Source organism: Balaenoptera borealis (assembly GCF_965194805.1).
Source record: "Balaenoptera borealis genome assembly, chromosome: 8".
Taxonomy (NCBI): Eukaryota; Metazoa; Chordata; class Mammalia; order Artiodactyla; family Balaenopteridae; genus Balaenoptera; species Balaenoptera borealis.
Window position 1 is genome coordinate 10,888,984 of NC_138865.1, and position 15,484 is coordinate 10,904,467.

The 15,484-nt window shown below is 52.7% G+C and overlaps 1 protein-coding gene across 1 annotated transcript in view; it reads left to right on the forward strand.

Moving 5' to 3' along the window:
- SCARA5 (scavenger receptor class A member 5) overlaps nt 1–15,484 on the forward strand; it is a 122,330-nt gene that overhangs the window by 69,480 nt on the left and 37,366 nt on the right. The window contains exons 5-7 of the mRNA XM_082402808.1: nt 1,428–2,102; nt 12,293–12,373; nt 14,451–14,549. Of these exons, the coding sequence (XP_082258934.1) occupies nt 1,428–2,102; nt 12,293–12,373; nt 14,451–14,549 (855 nt within the window). The remainder of the gene's footprint in view (nt 1–1,427; nt 2,103–12,292; nt 12,374–14,450; nt 14,550–15,484) is intronic.

Sequence of the window (15,484 nt, forward strand, 5' to 3'; positions counted from 1 at the left end):
GGATCTTAGTTCCCTGACCAGGAATCGAACCCTTGCCCCCTGCAGTGGGAGCACTGGACCACCAGGGAAGTCCCGAGGGAGAATGTGAAGTGGGGTTCCAATGCCCAGCTAGCACTGTGAGCCTCCGAATCGAATCTGAAATGACTTATCTCCTCCAGAGTGGCCACCATCAACGCTGTGCACTTCCGGAAGCATCAGCCCCAGCACGCTCCCAAACTACCTTCCCCTTCCAAATCTTCTCATTGCTTGAGCAAGCTGGGTACCAAATTCCCCGGCTCTCTCCATTCCAAGATTTCCAAGGCACAACTCCCTCTGTGCCTCATTTGCCCCATCTCCTACCCGGCCCCCCCCCCACTACTAGTTTCCATTTGTCTGGTTTGCAGAGCAGAGCGGGAGACAGCTGCAGATAGTGCACAGCAAACAAACAGGCATCCCTAGACATCCCAGGATGCACCAGGGTTTGTAGAGTACCTGAGTGCAGCCCACCAGCTTCCAAGAGACACCGGATGCTAGCTTATAATGATTCAGATGCACACCCCTCCCCTTCGTATTGTGAAATAGCTTTTCTTATAACCAAGAAAAGGAAACCTCGCCAAGAGGAAAGGGTGGGAAATCACTGAGATGGGTTGTTTGCCTGAGGAGGGAAGTAGGAGATCCAGAAGAAGTCAGAGGCAGAGAAGGGAGGGTATGGATGTAAAAGCATCTCCACCCGCCCAGAGGGAATGGGACCCTGAATTCAGGAGCGGGAATTACCAGTGTTGCCCAGAGCCTGGGTGAGTCTGCCGCTGCCGTGGTCCCTTCAGGCAGTTCCCCAGCCGACTTGTAGGGAGGCACCCGGGTTCGGGAGCAAGCAAGCCCTCTGGATTGGAATCCTGGCTCCCCCTCTTACTTGCTGTTCTGCCTGGGGCAGCTCTAACAGCTCTTGCCCTGAAAGGGGATAAATCAGGGTACCTCCCTCCTAAAGTGGAGAGGATGACACACAGTATTGTAGGGTGAGCCACGTGGGACCGCTGATGTCTGATCATTTCCAAAATATAAAAAAGACAATGTCTTATGGATCAACCTCATCCATAATGAGTCCCCGGTTCCCAAACTCATCCGCACCTTAGAATGATCTCGGGCTCTTTTTAAAATTCCAAAGCCCGGGTCACCTCCCAGACCCATCCAATCACAATTTCGACAGGTGGGATGCCTGGCCAGGTGATTCTCATGGGCAGACACGTTTGGGGACCACTGGCTGAGCACAGTGCCGGGGACGTATTGAGGCGCTCAGCCACGGCCACCTCCGATTTCCCTTCAGCTGTCGTTTATTGAGCACCTCCGGCCTGCCGGGCTCTGTCCGGGCCTGCCTCTTGGGCCCCGGGGGCCTGCGCAGCCGCCTCATCTCTCCCTCCCCTCCCCCTCCTCCTCCTCCCCCTCCTCCGCAGTGTCCAGGCCCCGGAGCTCCCCGGACGACCTGAAGGCGCTGACTCGGAACGTGAACCGGCTGAACGAGAGCTTCCGGGACTTGCAGCTGCGGCTGTTGCAGGCTCCGCTGCAGGCCGAGCTGAGCGAGCAGGTGTGGAAGGTGCAGGACGCGCTGCAGAACCAGTCGGACTCGCTGCTGGCGCTGGCGGGCGCGGTGCAGCGGCTGGAGGGCGCGCTGTGGGGACTCCAGGCGCAGGCGACGCAGAGCGAGCAGGCGGTGGCCCTGCTGCGCGACCGCACGGCCCAGCAGAGCGACGCGGCGCAGCTGGAGCTCTACCAGCTGCAGGTGGAGAGCAACCGCAGCCAGGGGCTGCTGCGGCGCCACGCCGGCCTGCTGGACGGGCTGGCGCGCCGGGTGGGTGCCCTGGGCGACGAGCTGGCCGACGTGGGCGGCGCCCTGCGCGGCCTCAACCTCAGCCTGTCCTACGACGTGGCCCTGCAGGGCACGCGGCTGCGGGACCTGCAGGTGCTGGTGAGCAACGCCAGCGAGGACGCGCGCCGCATGCGCCTCGTGCACCGGAGCCTGGAGCTGCAGCTCAAGCAGGAGCTGGCCGTGCTCAACAGCGTCACCGAGGACCTGCGCCTCAAGGACTGGGAGCACTCCATCGCGCTGCGCAACATCTCCCTGGCCAAAGGTACCCGCGACCGCCCGGGCCCCCGGGGGCTGCTTGGGCCCTCCCGCTCAGGCCTTCTTCCCGCACCTGCCTCCCCAAGGTCTGGGAGCCCCCTTCCCTCCCGGAACCCACTCTCCCTTCATGAAGTCTGGCCCTCCGGGACCCTGGAGTGTTCTCTCCAAACGGACCGTGCCCGTTTCCAGGCCGGCACAGGATAAACCTCCTCCCTGCTGCCCTCCCTCTCCCCGCAGACAGTGGGGAGACATGAGAATGGCCAAGATGGCTGCTGGGGACCTGGGTGGTCAGGGCTTGGATGTGCCAGCCGGAGCCTCCAAGAGTTTGGGGCTGGGGAGGAAAGCTGGGGCTCAGGCCAGACAGAGAGGCGCTCCCCCAGTGTCCTGGTCCTTGCATGGTGCTCCCTGATGTTGGGCTGCGCCCCGCAGGCCTACAAAGCCTGCACTTGCCCAGCTTTAAGACGGAAGAGCGAGCCTGGAGTCAGCAACAGAGACATCAGTGGTTTAATGGATTGGGGAGTTTACACGTCTGAAGCAAGGTCCTGGAGCGACACCCCACCGTGTGCGTCGGACGGGCGGGCAGGACAAGGCGGCAGTCTTCTCTGTGGGGCGGTGGGGGGGGAAGGGGAGATTGCCAGTTGGGAATTGATGTCAGGTGGGCTCATCGGTTACCAGGGAAACTAGCAGAGGGTCACGCTCCTCAAGGCCCCTTTGATAAGAACAGTCACTAGCTGGGGTGGAGGCAAGTATGTAGGAAGATGAGTCATGTGATTAGGGTGTAGGTGAAGCAGACACTCGTTGGGCAGGGGATGTACAGAGAGCAAGAGAACAGCCATCTTGGGTAGCCTGACCATACACATGGTGGAGCTACAGAAAGTTGGAAGATTCCAAATTTGAACCTGGCCTTCCAGACTGTTAGAAAGCTATATTCATCCAGGTAGAAGAACATGTTTTATTTTCTTTAACAATGTGTTGGCTTCATTTATCACTCTTGAATATAATGGCAAAAATGCACGGGCCTCCATTCGGACTCTCGCTCGGGGTCCACAGACATCAGCACCTTTACAGCCAACCTTCCTCTCTTGCACCCCTGACTGCCCACTCCCCCGCTCCCCTCTCCCCCATTCCTTCCCGCTGCTGTCTGCCCTGCGTGTCACTGTCAGAGTGTTCATGAAATGTGCTCTTCCTGCATGACCCCCTGCTCAGAACCCAGGTCTGCCAGGTTCACCAAAAACTCCTTAGGCTGACAGTAGACAATGATAATACCATTTTGAACGCCAACTATGTCAGGTACCGTGCCAAGTGTATCTCACAGGGTGTCTTTTAAAAACAACCATGAATGTGGTGAGATTCAGGAAGCGACTCAGGAAGTTGCAGGCTAGGAGGTGATGGGGCCAGGACTTGAACCCTAGCTCTTCTGATCCCAGAGCTGATGTGCCTTCCATCGCATCCCTGACCCCAGCCTGTCCTTCCTGCCTTCTCCTCTAACTGGTCCCCTGTACCAGGGGTTACAAACAGAACTGTCTGCAGGGGCAGTCGAGCAATGTCAATGCCTAAAATGACTTTGGTGTCAGGGGAATAGTAGGGGCTATGGCAGGTCCAGCCCATTTTGGCTTGGCATTGATAATAAGGTCTTCCCATTTTTTCCAGAGAAACTGGAAACATGGAATGTTCTAGAAAATTTTAATTATTTAACTCTGTGGGCCAAAAACAACACATCTGTGGGTCATACATGGTCCACAGACAGCCATCTGGCATACCCTGCTCTATGTGAAGCATCCAGTCCAGTGGGACACGTCTTGTCCCTGCCTCAGAGATACAGCCCACCTTTCCCACTGCCTTAGCTTTACTCCAGCGGTTCCTTCCACTGCAAAACCTCCTTCTTCCTCCTTGTGATACAAATCCCACTGATCCTTCCCATCTCAGTCAAACCCACCGCCTCCAGGAATCCGCTGGCCTCTCTAGCTCACTGAAGTCTCCCTTCTCTGGGATTCTGTATTTATCAGAGCAGAAGATAGTCATGATGGAGACTTATATTTGCATGGTACTTTCCAGATCCAGTTAATAATAATAGAACATTATTTTGTTTTAAAGTGGGTCCCCATCACCAGCTATGAGCTTGGTTGAAGGCAGGTTTCACTATGGAGAGCGTGTAGGATTCCTGCAGAAAAGCAACTGAGGCTGCAGGAGAAAATACCAGGCTTACTCCAGGACACACAGTTAGAAATGATCCAACCCAGGGCTTTTGTATTCAACAGCTTTAATAAGGTGTAATTTACATGCCGTCGGATTCACCCATGTTAAATGTGCCATTCGGTCGCCAGCCCACGACTTGCAACCCAACGCCAGTGCTCAATCTGTCACAGCCAGTCACCCTCAGCTGCCCACCTCTGTGTCCCCCAGCACCTAACAGTGTGATACATGTGAGTGGAACTCGAGGAATGTTTGTGGAACAGCTGTTACATCTTTTGAACCCGTGCCATCAGAGGATCAGTTTTCTTGTCCTGGGTCACTTTGGTTTCATGTCTCAGAAATCAAAGGAGAGCAGGCGGTAGCATGTCTTCTTCCAAATCCACACCCCTGGGGTCTTAGCTTTTCCCATCTTTTCATTTCCTTGACCTCCCCAGTCTGTTCAGTACTTAATAATAGCAGCGACACCGCATCATAACCTACCACGAGCCAGACATTTTGTCGACATTTATTCTCTAAGTAGACATTAAAGAGTGCTAATCCTCACATCCTGCAAAAAAGGTATTATTGAACCCATTTTGTAGCTGAGAAACTCGAATAACTTTCCCAATATTTCTTACACAATTGGCAAGTGACAAAGCCAAGATTTAACGTGGGTCTTTCTGGCTCAGAAACCATGTTTTTTCACTGACCGTGGTGCTTTCTGGGGTGGAGAGAGACCAGCTAGCAGCCATGAAGTGAGAAGGGAGAGTGGTCCCTCGGGTCTATTCCTGTATTTTGGGGGTAGGCCCTACCAGGCGCTCCCCCTTCCTTCTTCTTCCGGTCAACAGACATCACCAGGCTTCCTGCTGGTGCAGCCTCTTTGGCCTCACCGAACGTTTCACATCCTGATTCTTTAATTTCTGAGTCCCTCTCCTTGGCTCGGGCTGAAGCGGCTCTGGGTCATGCATTTGCCATGGTTCTTCCGGTGGTATCCTCTAAGCAGTCTTTCTTTGGTTCTGAAACTAAGTTTCACACTTAGTTCCCTTGAACTGAAGTTTCATCTCGGTTCTGCCCAGACCTGCCTTCCAGTCTTCAAGCTTGGCATTATTGATGGGTTGCTGGCTCTTCAGAGATGAAGACCATTGGGCCCCTATATCTCCCAGGACCACCACTGTGGCTGGTGTCTCCCCTTCCCACCTCCCTCTCTCATGGTTGTTAGGGACCCAACTGGTATGATTAAAGAGAGTTCTGTTTGGTATGTCTGAATGTAATTACCATTCAACTTCAACAGCACAAAACTCTACCCTGGCTTTTAGATAAGGGATGTTTTACCAGATAAGCTTTCCTGCATTTCTATACTGCTGTCTGAGTGGCCTTTCTTTACTAGTTTTGTTCAGTTCCTCTCTTAGTCTTTACACACACACACACACACACACACACACGCACGCACTTTGCCCTTTCCTGGCTCAGAATCCACAAATACCCCACTATGTATATTTTTCAAATATGAGCTTGTTTATGTTATTCTTGAGCTTGACCCCAAACGGTTTCATTCTCTCACTTTGTTACACAGTTTTCTATGAGTTTTGTCTCTGGGTTTGTCTTTTGTGTACATTCACAGTGGGACTTCCTGTTTTCTGCTTTGGATTTTCAGCATTTATCAAGTCTGTTGAAATCTCTCTGTGGCTCTGAAAGGAGCAGAGAACTTAGATGATCAGACAGGCATCCCAGGAGGGGGAAAGCTAACCAGAGAGGGCAGGCATCCCAGGAGGGGGCAGTGTGTGAGCAAAGGCCTGCAGGCAGGACTCCCCAGCCACATGCAGGTGGCTCAGTTCGCTACACGGGTGTTTATAGATCCACAGAAGGTTAGAGTGACAATAGGGCTCTGAAATCACCTAGTCCACTCCCCTCATTTTGTAGTTGAGGCCCTTGAGGCTCAGAGAGGGGAAAGGACTTGCCTACATCAAATCCCCAGCCAGTGCCTCGGCTGGGCTCGAAGAGTCATCTCTCAATTCATGAAAGCAAATGGACAAAGCAAACTGATCTGTGGGCTGCTGTTGCGAGAAAAAACACCATCTGGTAGAGTAGAGAGTCCCACTCAACAAATGTTCATAGTGGGAATGGGGTCTTGGGCTCCAGGCGGGAACGGTGGGCCCTGGTCTCTGGTGCACAGAGGTGTGCACCCCTGAAGGTGGTGGGCGTCTCTGTGAACGGAGGTGTTTCTATCCCACCACGGACTAGGAAGCACGGACTGGTGCCGCCCTCCCTAACCCCGCTGCAGGCTGCAGGAGGCTCTGCTGGGAGGGGAATGGAGCGCCTGCTGTGGAAGTTAGCAGTTGCCCCCAGCCTTCCCCGCCAGCCCTCTGCCTCTGAGGCTCAGAAGGAAGCTGGCTTTGCAGGCTGGGCCACGGCCCCGTGCACGCGCTCAGGGTCCCAGAGAGGATGCATGAAATGAAGTGAGAGAGCTCTTGATACTGTAAACGTCATAGCACTGAGAATGCAGAGCCCCAGTGACATCAGGGCAATGGAAGCAGGGACCCGACCTCTGGCAGCCACCCCAGGATTAGCGTGGTTCCGCAGTGGTGTTTACATTACGAGCTTGGTCATGGTTCTGCTGGCTTCGGGCCCGAGGCATCAGCTGTCATGATCATTTGTTCTTGGCAGGTCCCTGTCTGGATTCCAGCACACATGAGTCTCCCACCCCGTCTCTCGTTCCAGGATCCGGGAAGGGAGAGCGGATTGCTTTCCCCTCCCCATTGGCTGGTCCCCAGAAGAATCCTGGTGTTTCTCCCAAATGCTCAGTCCCAAATCCTTTGTTCTGTGCTGGAGATGCTTCCAGCTGGAGCGGCTCATGGCAGCCCAGCAAGGGCAGAGTTGTGCTGGGGGTGGCATGGGGGGTGGGCTAGACCAGTGGACAGACTCCGAGGGGGACCTGGGCCCAGGGCCCGGAGGTTCCCTCCCCGCCTCCTCCCACTCCCAGTGCCCCCTGTGGGAGGTGGAGGGAGAGAGGGGCTGGCACCCAGGACCGGAAGCCCAGCAGAGGGGCTCTGGACTGTTTCCATGATTGAGGAGAAGTGGAGTCTGCTTCCCCTTGTCCCAGGCCACCTCTGCCCTGGCCTGCTCCAGTGGCGGAAAAGGTGAGACATGATGGCGTAAGCTGAGAAGCTCAGAAGCTCGTCTGAATATTACTCAGTCATCAAAAAGATGAAATAATGCCATTTGCAGCAACATGGATGGACCTAGAGATTATCATGCTAAGTGAAGTAAGTCAGATAGAGAAAGACAAATATCATAAGATATCACTTATATGTGGAATCTGAAATATGATACAAATCAACATATCTATGAAACAAAACCAGACTCACAGTTGTAGAGAACACACTTGTGGTTGCCAGGAGGGGGATGTGGGAGGGATGGAGTTTGGGATTAGCAGAGGCAAACTATAATATTTAGGATGGATAAACAACAAGGTCCTACTGTATAGCACAGTGAACTATATTCAATATCCTGTGATAAGCCATATATGAAAAAGAGTATATATATCTATATCTATATCTATATATATATGAGTGAGTCACTTTGCTGTACAGAAGAAATTAACACAACATTGTAAATCAACTATGCTTTAATAAAAATTTTAAAAAATGCTCATCTTGGGGACCACTGGGACCACTGACACCATAACAGCTTCCAGGACTGCCTGGAAGTCATTCCTTGAAATCTCTCCTGTGTGCCAGGTGCTATGTGAGGCCCAGGGCCACAGAGAGTGGGGCTCCAGCCCTTTAGATAGGCCTGTCCTCCTTGGGGACCACAGTCCGAGGGAAGTGACAGTGGCTGGCGTGTGGGCACAGGGCGGCCTGCCCAGGCTCTGGCGCTCCCCTGAGGAGTTTGTACACGGTGATGCCTGAGGGTCCTTCCCGTTCTGAGATCTGGGGGTTCCGCCCTGGTGCCCTCAGAGATGGGAGGGATGAGTGTGAAGGTGAGCTTCAGGGCTGAGAGTGATGGGCCTCTTAGAAAGGAAAAGATTTGGCTAGTATCTGGGGACACCATAAGGAGAACGTTTCTGCTGAGGTGGAAGAGAGTTTGTGTCGAGAAGCATCAGGCTGTGAGTTTGCAGAAGAAGGGGTCAGGTTGGGAATGATTTTCAGGGGGTCCCCAACAGAGGGGGCTGCCCACCCCTCATGGTGTGAGGGGCTTCCAAGGGCTCTGAGTTCACTTGATTCTGATGAGATTAATCAGACAGCAACAGTGGGCTGGAGAGAGAGGCTGGAGCCAAGGACGGAGGCTGGGAGGACCCCAATGAGTGAGGCAGTGAGGAAGGAGTTAGACACATGACATGGGAATCACCTGGATGACAGCCTTGAAGGGGGCTGGGCAGAGGAAAGGGAGGAGTCCAAGAAAGCTCCAGATCGTTAACCTGGATTCCTGAGAAAATGACAAAAAGTCAGGTCCCAGGAGTGCATGACCCATGGGCAGCCCTGCTTTAAAGAAGCACTTGGTCCTCAGGGCTCCAGGCAGCATGGCCCCATGAGACTCAGACTGGCCGCATTCCAGGCTCTTCTGAGTCGGCCGGGCCAGTACCACCTGAGGACATGACTAAGGCTTGGAAATCAGCACCCACCTTAACTGTCTACCCCGGCTTCTTCCCAGTTAATCTCTAGTAAAGGCCTTCACTAACCACTTAGTTATGTCTTAAAAACTCTCCATGTGTAGGATGTTTTTTGGATCTGGCTCTCCCTGGATTGGCAGGGTGATTTCAGAGCCTGGAATAACCATCTCCAAATAGTTCTGATGAAGCATTACGAAAAGTGAGGTACAGATGGTCAGGGATGGCCTTGCCACTCAAAGCTTCCCAAGACTGTTTCTATCCACCACGTCACTGAGTTCGCTTATTCCTCACTACGAACGCCAGAGGAAGGGATTTTTACTTAGACTTTATAGAACCAGGACCTGAACCTAAGATCTTCCATATCCATCCTCAAACCTCACCTTCCAAATGACCTCTGCCACCTTGATGCCTTACCATCAGGGTCAGGCCACTGGGCAACATCCTCTCTTTGCCAGAATGACTCCCGGGAAGGTCCATATGTTGGTTCACACCCACATCAGAGCGAATAAAACAAATGGAGGGCATGGTCCATGGTATCCTTGACCTGCTTGATTCCCGGAGTGCTGGGTTTCCCATGGGGAGGCCGGGAGGGAGCAGAGAAGAGTGAAAAGGGATGGAGTAGACTGGGGTCAGGGGGAGGGTGACAGCCCAGTGACAGCCCATGACGTACAGAGATAGAGGAACCGCTCTCAGCTCCCTTTGCTGCAGCTTTGACCTGGCCAGGAGATTGTTGGAATGGGCATTGTTAAAGCTCATTTGCTTCTGTACTCTGTCTTTCTTTGCTGTATAATCTTAGGCATGTTCCCAGCAGTTCCTGTTCAAAAACCGAGGTCAACATGGCCAGTCTTACTTTGCTTTTCTTCCTAGGAAAGAGGAAGATGACTACAGACCCCAGTCCTCCTTAAATGATTTGTGTAACTCACAAGTCATTGTGCAATGATTTGTGCATTTTTCAATTGTTGATTACTTTTTTCCCTGTGCATATGCCATTGAATTCTTAAACAGCTGTCAACCTGGGTTAGGGTCTGCGGACAGTGTCAACTTTGGGAATGTATCAGTACATCTTGATCTTGGCCACCTGGCTGTTTTGTGTGTATTTACACCCTCTGATCTCATATACTCATTCATTCATCAAATATTTATTGTGCAAGACATGACTGCTGTGCTGCGAGTATACGTGTTTTGGTTTCCTAGGGCTGCCATAACAAAGCACCACAAGCTGGGTGGCTTCAAACAACAGAAATTTATTCTCTCACAGTTCTGGAGGCCAGAAGTCTGAAATCAAGGTGTCCATACTCTGTCTAAAATGTCTAGGGGAGGATCCTGCTTGGCCTCTTTCTAACTTCTCATGTTGCCAGCCATCCTTGGCGTTCCTTGGCCTGTAGACACATCACTCCAGTCTCAGCCTCCATGGTCACCTGGCCTTCTGCCCAGCTGTCTGTGCTTTCTCTTTTTATAAGGATGCCAGTCATTGGGTAAGGACCCACCCTACTCCAATCTGACCTCATCTTAACTAATTACATCTGCAAAGACCCTGTTTTCAAAGAAAATCAAATTCTGAGGTTCCAGGTGGACGTGAACGTGGAGGGGACACACTTCCACCCAGTGCAATACAGTTTGAGCATTTTCCTTGGTCCCCTTTTTTCTCTCATCGAGCAGCCAGAGCAGGGCAATTTAGAGTCTGGATCTTCACAGCCAGTACGAGGATGTCAAGGATGTGGTCCTGTCTCAGGGAGCTGGCCATTCTCTTAGGAAAAAGAGAACACGTACTCCTGTGACTGTAAGACCAGGCAGTGTGAGATAAACGTCAAGTGGCACCAAGGACGTGCATTCAAACAGGCCGTGCCCACTTGCAGCAGGAATGATAGATCCGAGAAGGTTTGGCCAAGAAGGTGGTCATGAGCATCCTTGAGGGGCAGGTAGCCATAGGAGATTGGCAGGGAGGGCCCCCCCTGGCTCGCCAGTCTGGGAACAGCAGGCTGCCGTGCGGGAAGGTTCGGGTGCATTCTGGGAATGGCAGGAGGTCTAGCATGAGGAGCAAGGCAGGGTGGACAGGGCCAGGCAGACCTGAGCTGAAACCACGGCTCCCTCACTTGCTAGTTAGCTGTGTAATCTCAACACCCAGCATGTGGAGACTGAATCTGATCACACAAGCTAGAATCCCTGCCATGGTGCTGGACCCTCGCCCTGGAAGGAAGCCCCGCTAAGGAGCAATTAGAAACCTCTTCTTCCGTCCAGGTGCGCAAGCCAGAGATCTGAACCTGATCCTGGCCGCCTCCCCTGCCTTCACCTAGTTTAGCCAAGGTCTGTCTCTTCTACTTCCTAACAGCCACTCACATCCCTCCCCACGGCTACTTCCTTAATACAGGGCTCCGCCGCCTCTCACCTGGGGTGCAGCCTCCTCCTTGACCTCCCTGCCTCTGCTTTTCCTCTGTTCCAATCCCTTTCCAACACTGCAGGCTGAGCAGTCTTCCTTGTGTGCAGGTATGACCACACTCTTCTCTCAGGCCCCTTCTGTGTCTTCTGGTGCCCTCAGGGTCAAATTCAACACACTTACACCAGGCCTCCAGGACCCTCCACTTTGTCACCCTTCTTATCCTATCATGGGACCCCCACCCCCAGTTTCTAATCCCATCATGATTCACAGATCTCTTTCTTATCTTTAAGCTCTTATAGGGATTGTTCCCTCAGCCTGGAACTTTCCCCTTTTCCTCTAAGTTAAGGCTGTTGTAACAATACCACAGACTGGGTGCCTTACACAGCATTCCTTTCTCACAGTTCCGGAGGCTAGAAGTCTGAGATGAGGGTTGGGTTCAGATGAGAGCCTTCTTCCTGGCTGCAGATGGCTGTCTTCTTGCCGTGCCCCCCTATGGCAGAGAAAGCATGCTCATCAGTGCCGGCGTGAGGAAGGGAGGGAGGGAGAGTGCTCTCTGGGGTCTCTTCTTACAAGGGCGCTAATCCCATCATGGGGGCCCCACTCTCATGACCTCATCTAAACCTAATCATCTCCCAAAAAGGCCCCGTCTCCAAATACCAGCACATTGGACGTTGGGGCTTCAACACATGAATTTGGTGTTGGGTTAGGGGAGCCACAGCCATTCAGTCCATAACACACTCCCACTCCTCTCTTTACTTAGCCACCTTCTGTTCCTCCTTGCAATCTCACTTTGGATGTTACTTCTTCCAGGAAGCTTTCCCTGATTCCTGCCTCCCCAGTGCAAACACACACACACACACACACACACACACACACACACACACACACACACACACACACACGGCTGGACTAGATAGAGCCCTGTGTGCCTCCAAAGCATAATGCTGACCCTTCCTCTTTTTAGGAGGGAGTTTCCTCCACAGGTGACCTACTCCAGAAAGCCATCCTCTAACCTTAGTGCTGTTTGTAACCCTTTCAGGACCACCGGGCCCCAAAGGCGATCAGGGGGATGAAGGGAAAGAAGGCACGCCTGGAATCCCTGGATTACCTGGACTTCGAGGTAATGGGGAGGCCCCTGGGAGGGACCTGGACGTACCAGGAAGGGAAGGGGCTCTGCTATCCATCCCTGACCCTCTATTTTCTCTTTGGTATCGGTGATGGGGCTCCTGGGACAGTGCCCAATCAACTCAGCTTCAGATGCCCTGTTCTGTTAAGAGACTAAGAGGTTATTGGTATAAGAATAGGATGGAGCAAATCCTTTTCCATAGAGAGTACCAGGACCTGAAGAAAAAGGGTGCACACGAGGCTCACAACTCCTTGAAGCCACTTCCCACCCCAGGAGTCAGGGTCCCTGTGCCCAGGGCCATTGGAAGGTATTGAGGGTGTCCCCTGATGCAGAGCAGCCAATCAAGTATGCTCTGTCCCCTCAGTGTTTCCTGAGTCCCCAGCGCCTGACCCCCTACCTCCTGCGGAACCTGCCCCGGGCAGTAGATACCTGCCCTCTCATGCCCTCTCCACCCTGTTACATGCACTCGTGACAGCCCGGAAGGTCCAATAGCTGGCGGGGAGGGTACTTTGGGGCCTTCTGGAAAGAGTATGTTTGTCTTAAATGCCTCGTCTCAGGAGTTCCCGTTCTGTTACTTTACCAAATTTGGCATCCCAGCCTGTCCATTCCCGAGCCTCTGCCGTGAGCAGCGTTTTTCTAAGGGAGTGTAGAGTCTTCTAAGTGATGTAAGAAAAGGGGAGGTTTATCGGGGGAAAGGTGTCGGCTTATTTAGGTCAGGAATTATACCTCCAAACCACCCCCTTCCTAAATCTCTAAGGAGGCTGAGAACAGGAGAAGAGGCAGAGGCTGGTGGAGGCAGAACCCATGGCCTGGCCTCCACTCCTGGCCTCCACCTCTCAGCACAGCTCCCTAAACTCAGAATCAAGGATGCCCAGGGGCTCCCAGAGCTGTGGAACCTCCTGTTCTGCCTTAGTCAATGACAGGATGCAGGGTCCCTGGGCATATCCTGCAGGAGACACACAACGCCGTGGCAGCAGGGCTGTTGGGCTCCAGGAATGTTGCGTTAGGGAAAAAAATAAAGAAATCAAGCCCTCGTCTGAGGTGCTACCACCCTCTTGGGGCCCCCATCCTCTTCCAACCGTTTGATGTTTACGGCGGAGGAATCATAAGTGCGAGACAGATTTCTCCATGTCACAGAAAAAGGCCAAAGGAAACCAGCTAACATTTGAAGCAGCAAAGTACAATTAATTAGTTAATTAGAGTGCCCTGCTTTGCAGAGATAACTGTGGGCTTAGGTCAGGCCTCCAGGGCTGAGGCCTCGCTGGGCGAAACCATTTGTTGACTCCGGCTTTCCATGGTGACGTGCAGCCAGTGCCATGGGGCCTTGTGGCCAGGAGCCCTGGGGACTGATGTGACAGCAGCCTGTCTGCCCCAGTTACTGAGCTTGCAGACTTCCTGCCTCCTCTTCAGCCTACCTTCCCCTTCTCTACACTTCCCTGTGTTTACCACAAGGAAGGGACCTTTCTGGTTTTGTCTTACATAGGATGGGGAGTGATTTAATCTTCCTCCTACCCCAAGTACCAGTAAGCCCTTTTCATCCAGCTGAGATGAAGCCAGCCAACCAAGGATAGGACCCTGCCTCCAGCGCTCTCTGCTGTGTGACCATGGGCAGGTTACCCAACCTCTCTGGGCCTCCGTTTTCTCATTGGTAACTCAGGTGAAATAATACCTCAGTTTATGGGGAGGATTAAATAAGATACGTAATGGAAAGCACCCAGAACAGTGCCTGCCACATTCAAAAGGCTCAAAAAAATTTTGCAAGTCTAAATCTCTAGCAAAGCTAGAGGTATAGGGACAGCTCCCGAATGAGGTTGGCACCTCCACCATCACTCACAATAGAATTGGACCTTTCGGGGGGAGGGGTTCAGCCTCACTGGATAAAAGGTGCTGACGGGGAGGGTTTGTGCTGACCTTTTGGACACTGTCTCTGCAGCATCTTTACCTGAGAAGAATCAGGAAGCGGGGGCAGCAGGAGGATTCATGGTCGAGGCCTGTGGCTGAGCCAGACGATGGCCTCTGGGGGCCCTTCCGGTTCTGAGTCTGAGGCTCCAAAACTTTCTTGTCTCCCCAGGTCTGCCAGGGGAGAGAGGGACCCCAGGACTGCCCGGCCCCAAGGGCGACGAAGGGAAGCTGGGAGCCATGGGACCGATGGGCATGCGTGGGTTCAAAGGTAACAACGCATCTCTTGCGCACCCTTGCTCACCGCCAGCCCCTGCGCACCAATGTGGGCACTGGAGTGTGGACCGGGTTCAAGTTCTAGTTCTTCCACTGACAAGCTGAGTGACCTTGGCCAAGTCACTTAATCTCATTAGGCATCAGTTTGTTTTCTTTTCTTTTTTTTTTTTTTTTCTTTTGGCCGCACCGCAGGGCTTGCGGGATCTTAGTTCCCCCCACCCCCCCGCCCCCGACCAGGGATGGAACTCGCACCCCCTGCAGTGGAAGCGCGCGTCCTAACCACCGGACTGCCCAGGGAATTCCCATTAAGCATCAGTTTCCTCATCCCCAAACCAGCGAGCCTCGTGATACCGTATTTCACAGGGCTGTCACGAGGATTACGTGGAATGTATATGAGTGAAAACACGGTCAACTCCAAAGCGCTGTAGAAACGCAAGGGAGTGTTACTATTGGTTGCAGCTAGGTGATGTAACCAGAGGAAGCCAGGCCAGGAGAGCGGGCTTGCAGGAGAAACACAGACCCAGGATGGCCCCCTTCCCCCAATACTGCCAGGTTCCTCACAGTTCCCTCATATTCTTTTTGTTCCCCAAATATTTAAAACTTTAATGAATCCTCAGATTTCCATTGCCAATAGTGTTTCTTCTGACTTTTTTTCCTTCCCATTAATAGTCATCTTGTTCATTCTCAGGGAATCCCACTTTATAGTCAGTCCCATCTTTCCACGTTCATTTCAAGAGTGTCCAGACCTCTTAGCACCATTGCAGAAGAAGAAGAGGAACTCTGACACTCTTGCCCCAGGCTCTCTCACTTGTTAAAATGAAAACTAAGAAAAAGAAAAGTACTATTAATCATTCCCACTCCACATCTAGGATGACCTCTTAATCTAGGATCCCTGGGAACTTTTATTCTACTTTCTGGTTGGTGATTAAA